This window comes from Nelumbo nucifera, chromosome 4 (genome assembly GCF_055504915.1).
Source record: "Nelumbo nucifera cultivar China Antique chromosome 4, China Antique-T2T, whole genome shotgun sequence".
Taxonomy (NCBI): Eukaryota; Viridiplantae; Streptophyta; class Magnoliopsida; order Proteales; family Nelumbonaceae; genus Nelumbo; species Nelumbo nucifera.
In genome coordinates this window covers 61,815,370-61,821,369 of record NC_142652.1, presented here as the reverse complement: position 1 = coordinate 61,821,369, position 6,000 = coordinate 61,815,370, and the positions used below count along the sequence as shown (strand labels likewise).

Below are 6,000 nucleotides of genomic sequence, written 5' to 3'. Positions count from 1 at the left end.
TAAATGAAACAATTAAATTTAAAAATATAATTAATGACTATAAAAATATTAAAATAATTCTTAATTTACACAAATTACAATTAAAATAATTTTTAAAAATTAATGAAATAATTAAAAACTACTAGTTAATAAAAATAATTAATAAACAATAAATAATTCAAGTAAATTTAATAAAAAATAATTAATGTTTAATAAAAAATATTATTATTATTCACCGAACAACCGTTGCTGGATGTTGCAGCGACAGTGGTGGGAAGACAAGAGAAAGAGAGAGAGAGAGAGAGAGAGAGAGAGAGAAGACAGGGGAGAGAGAGCCGCCACTGCAACTTGTAGTGGCAGTGGAGGTGGTGGTAAGACAAGGGAGGGAGGGAGAGAGAGAGAGCCGCCACTACAACTTGCAGTGGCGGTGGTGGGAAGAGAGGGCGAAGAGAGAGAGAGAGAGAGAACCGTCGCTGCAAGTTGTAGCGGCAGTGGCAAAAGAATGGGGCGGAGAGAGAGTGAGAGTAAGAGAGACAAAGAGTGCGGCAGCAGTGGTGGCAATGGAGCTTCGTTATGTCACAGTGAGGGTTCGATTCCATTTACATGAAGGACAAAAGCATGTAATATTAAAATTTCTTTGAGGACATCTATGTCTTTTATGCACCTCTGAATTAGGTCTAAGCGCATTAAGCAACCTCTCTACCTCTTAGAAGTTAAGATCTAAAATGTAATAAGAGGTCAACAAACAAAGAAGGTGTCTGAAGAGCAACATTTTCAGATTCAGACATTTGAAAAGTGCAATCAAATGCCACCTTAGATTATGATTGGATAAATTAGATATAATCCCAAAAAATATTACTTGAATTGAACTTACATGGTCTCCATTTAATTAGAAATGTCATAGAGCTCCATCTTCAATTTTGCTTATAAATAAAGCCCATTCATCACGTGAGTCTTGGCTAGTATATAATAAAACAATACATGCCATGTCAGCATGGCTCTCCTTCCTCCCCTAGAATTTATCTATTTTTTTGTTTTCTTTGACTTTTTGTTTTTAAAATTGAACATAATTACTCAAGTAACCAATCAATTTTATGTCTTTAAGACATTCATCTCTCTTCATTCAACTCACAATTAACTCTCTCTTCTCTTTCTCATTAACTCCTTTGATTATATCTACTCATTAATCATTTTATTAAATTTTCTCCTAATAACTTGCTCTACTAATTCTCTCTCCTCTCAATTATTTTAATAAATTGCTTAAAATTTATTTACTCTTTTGATTTTATCTTTTATCTTTTTTTTTCATTTTATTCTCTCTCCTCTACTCCATTAATTTTCTTTTTTCTTTTTCACTTTAAACAACATTACATTTCTTATTATAGTCATCAATTTTCTTTGCTTTACTTTTTTTTTGTGCACCGCACGGGTCTCCTGGTAAGTCCTTAAAATAAGAAATGTGAAATGCGCCTAAGTACAATAGATTGCCAATTAGGAATTACAATGGGAAAGCACATAAGAAAGGAAGACGAGGATTTAGCAGCAAGCAGCAGCAGCTTCGTGGGCAAGCTTGTTTCCTTCTCTTCCAATATGTCGCACAGAAAAACTTGAAACGCAACAAGCAGAGCTTTGATGTGTTTGAGAATCAACGTCACCGAAGCCTGTCCACCAAATCTTGTTATCTAGCTCCACCAAAATACTGGAGGAAATCATACATTGCAGATTTGCAGCTCCAGGACCAGGAGGCCAAACTTCATGGCAGAGCTTCAGCCATAACTACAGAGGAAGCTTTAAACATCAATCCTCTGCAACAAAGAACCTCACCTCTGGAATTCTGGACCACACATCTAAGGCCACAGAGACTGGTCCCTGGGTCGAAACTCGAAAGCTGCATCCACAACCAATTTCAACACAGCCTCCGGTGGGCACGACCCGCCAGACTGACCTTCAAGGGGAGCTTGCAACGGGGAAGGGGAAGAGGGTAAAGGGGCAGCTTCTAGCCATTCCCGCCAGAGCAAGTAACTTCGGGTGTGAGAATCGACCAGGGAGGCCATGCCTCATTAGAAAAGGTAGAGCTGTTCCTCGCTTTCCACAGGACCCAACAAATAAACGCTTTTGAAGGCTTTCTGATCCGAAAGTTCATTTTATTGTTTGTATATAAACAATTGTATACGTCAAATCAAAATTCATATGAAATAAAATTTTAAGGTTTTTTTCAATTTATTATTTATTTTAATTTTCATTATTTTTTCAATTTTCTTAAAAAATCATACCAACCCGTAGCCCGGGCCTTAGGCTGTGCTGGACTCCCCTCTTTGGTGGATTCATGCCAAGCAGGTACAACATCCCTACAATGGCCAGAAAAAGTTGGCCATGCCCCTCCAGCAAAGACCAGATTCAGTCCTCACAAAATCATCTTCACACCATACTCATAGCCTTTTGCAGCTGTGTATTTAGAATATCTCCATATTTGTATGTTTTTATTTATAGGGAGATATTCTCAATGCACAGCTGCAAGTGGCGGTGAGCACCGGTGTGAGAACGATTTTGTGAGGACTGAATCCAATTTCATTCCAGCCGAGCCCACATTACAGCTCTACCGAAAAATAAAAAAGAAACAAAAAACAGAGAAAAAAAATCTGAATGCATGTCAATAAGCTAAACATAATGGTAAACCTGCGGAAAGCCAAAGGAGTAATATGTGAATGTTTCAAAATTGAAAAGCTCAAATAAATCAATTTCTTTAGTATCAATGCATTACTAACGAAAAAAAGAAAAGCCACATGTTTTATTACTTGATCGAAGGGAAAGAAAACGAGTATTTCCTTTTTTTTCTATTTTCTGTTTTCTTTTTCCTATTTTCAAATGAACATTTTACACCACAATTTACTGGTAGACAAAGCTCTCGCATTCCATCCATGCTATTCAAAGTGGGGAAAAAAAGAAAAGGGGGAAAATTGACTGCTGACATGAATTTTAGTACAAAGCATGGTAAATCTTCCAATTTGTTTATGTTCTATCAGGCTTGAGTTGGTTAAAGCCAATTTGACCCTTGATGTTTTCCTCGTTCCATGAAAGGCTGACAGAAGGAAGCTGATATTCATCAGGTTTCAGTGCCAAAGCAAAATCTGGCAATGGAGGTGCAGTCTCCATAGTCCTACAACCAACAACACCTACATTAGTAATCTGTAACTTGAGCAAAATTTATGTTTGTTGATGATATATATGTATCCCTACTTGTTTACGGAGAAATGAATTTATGTCTATGTACGTCTATGTAGGAATGTACAAATACAAATGCTTGTTTCTTTGCATATGCATGCAGTATACATAAGTTCATTTGAATCATCAATCATCACCATCATCATCTAACTCTTGTCCAGTCTATATGAGATTGGCTACATAAATTCCATAGTTGTTAAGGCGATGCCTAGGCGTCCACCTAGGCAACAAGGCACCCTTGGAGGCTCGCCTCGCCTAATCGCCAAGCAGTTTTGTATATTGTGTTATAAAATACTTTTATATTCTTAATTTTTTTAGATTATAATTACAAAATAGACATTATTAGACTAAAATATTCATTTTGTGTATTTATATACTAATTTCTTTTTATCATGTTCTTATGTGTTGGGGTTTAATCAACACAGACATTGCTAACTGCTGTATTACTATTATTGTTTTGATCAATAACTGCTGTATTGAACCCTCCAAGACTTCAAAACCTGAACCAATAAAGAATAACTCAAAATTTTGTCTAATCAACACATTTTCTTCTTCCACATCTTCTTCTTCTTCTTCCACATTTTCTTTTCTTCTTTTCCTATAACAAAAATAGGGGTTCAGCCCCTATATTTTTTGAATGTTCTTTTCTTTATTCTTTTTTTTTCTCATGAAACCCTAGGATATATGTTTTTTATGTAAAAAAAATCCATCACCTAGGCACACCTAGATGACTAGGCAACAAGGCGCCCCCCTGTCACCTAACCTCACCTCGTGCCTTGGAAACTGATAGATTCTGCCATTATGTTCTGTTCAGTGCATCTATTTTCATATGTAACTAAATCATGGCCAAGAAACTGTAGTAAATTGTTTTTTTTTTTTTAATTTTGTTCTTTTGAAAGGTAATGATAGGACTATATTAAAGAGGAAACTCAAAGCTATACAGAGCAGCTCCTGAAAAGAAGACAAGCTCAAAAAATGAGATATTGAATGCATGCTATATGTTTCTATGGATCACAAAGATGCTGAAAAGTCTAAACCACTTAAGACCTCATCTTGGCTTACCCAGAAATCTTCATTCAAGGGGTCCTAGAATCACTCTAGGGTTTGTAGGAATCACTCCATACAGCAAACTTGCAAGAGAACTCTAAAGAAATCTTCATTCATTCATTAGCTTCAAAAGGAAGAGAATACATCTATTTATAGAGTGACTTGTATGGGTTGAGTATTGTTCACCATAATTACAAAAATGCCACTCCTTGTCTTGTGCATAAAACACAATAACTTTCTATCTACTAATGCAAACAAACTGAAAATTGAAAGACAAGCACTACTAAGCTAGAGGAAGAAGATGCTATAGACAAGCACTACTAAGCTTATTAAAAAAAGAATAGGGGAACAAGATGCTATAGCCCAAGCCCACATGGGACTAGTCAAAATGATGAAAATACCCATACTGTCCAAATATACAAAAAGACAAAAAATTCCAATTTTGATTCTTCAGCTCCTGCATTAGAGAGAGAGATGAACATTCTCAACATCCAAACACATGAAATTTTGAGAACCAATTGCAAAGCAATTTTCAGAGAGCCAATTCAGGCCAGCCCACCAGTTGTATCTGGTGTTAGATGGTCAGCAGATTCCAATTAATATGAATTTGGGTAGGCATCAAATTTAAAAAATTAAATAATTGGCTGAAGCAACCTAATCTAACCAATTGCAGTCTGGATCAGTAGAGGACTAAGATCTCAGACAACCATAAGTCTCCTCTGTAGGTGGGGGGAGGGGGGGGTCATCAAAAGATTAAAATCAAACATGTAACAAGTTTTTACCTTTCATTACTGTATAGATCACGGTTGATTCGCACCTTGCTAGAAGTATCTTTTGGGATCTTCTCAGATAGATATTTCACGGTTCCCCAAAGAGGTGGGTTCCTATAACACAAATTCCAATCAGAAGAGTTAAAGCAAATTTTATGACTACAACTAGACTACTAGAGAAGACTAACGTAATTATCTGGTTTCCAAAAGGACCCTAAACTAGGGTTCAAGGAGTTCCTCAAGTATTAACCTGAAATAAGAAGACAAATTTTCTCTTTCATCTTAAATAATATACTAAAAGAGCCTTGGGGTTCAGAAAACAGTGATATCCACTCTATAAAGCAAGATAAGGTCACACTCCAAGTGATGGATTAACTTTATATTAAGAAAATATCACTACAATGATCATGTGTACAAGCAACGGGTGCCAACACTGAAGCTAAGCATGCAAGTTCATAGCCACCTGATCTAATATAACATTTTAGATGGTCAAATACTGGGCTCAGAGAAATTATTCAAAATGTGTGCTCTTGATTATCAGATTAGAAAAGTTAAGTTTAAGAAATCTGTTAGGAGGTGCCCATAAATTACTTATAAAATACTGTGCACGTGAACCAGATGTCACCCCTCTGTAACCAGGGATTGACATTTCAGTTTTGAACCAGGTTTCTAGCATGTATAGAATCGTAAATTTGACTGGAAGTTTGGTGAAACTGCAGGATCATCCATATCTATTTGTATGGCAGATTATATGTCATATTCGTATTCTTCAAAGAATAAAAGAAACAACCCTAATAAAAAGTAGATTTTAAATTTTATCACTTCCTGTATCATATTCATATTCTTCTTCATTTAGATCTCATTTTCCTACATTTTTGCATTCATACCTATTGGATCTAATGATCTATGTTCTTTGATACCCAAATTTTAGTAAGTTTATGTTTTATGTGCATCTAGTTCTGTTTACCCTCAAGCCAGAATG

The 6,000-nt window shown here is 35.8% G+C and overlaps 1 protein-coding gene across 2 annotated transcripts in view; it reads right to left on the bottom strand.

The window, feature by feature from the left end:
- Positions 1-2,709: 2,709 nt before the first annotated feature.
- Positions 2,710-6,000, bottom strand: part of LOC104590772 (uncharacterized) — a 49,788-nt gene continuing 46,497 nt past the window's right edge. For both annotated transcript variants that reach the window (XM_010249517.3, XM_010249516.3), the window contains exons 12-13: positions 5,031-5,132; positions 2,710-3,136 (exon numbers count right to left, since the gene is read on the bottom strand). In XM_010249517.3, coding sequence (XP_010247819.1) covers positions 2,989-3,136; positions 5,031-5,132 — 250 coding nt within the window. In that variant the 3' untranslated portion in view covers positions 2,710-2,988. The remainder of the gene's footprint in view (positions 3,137-5,030; positions 5,133-6,000) is intronic.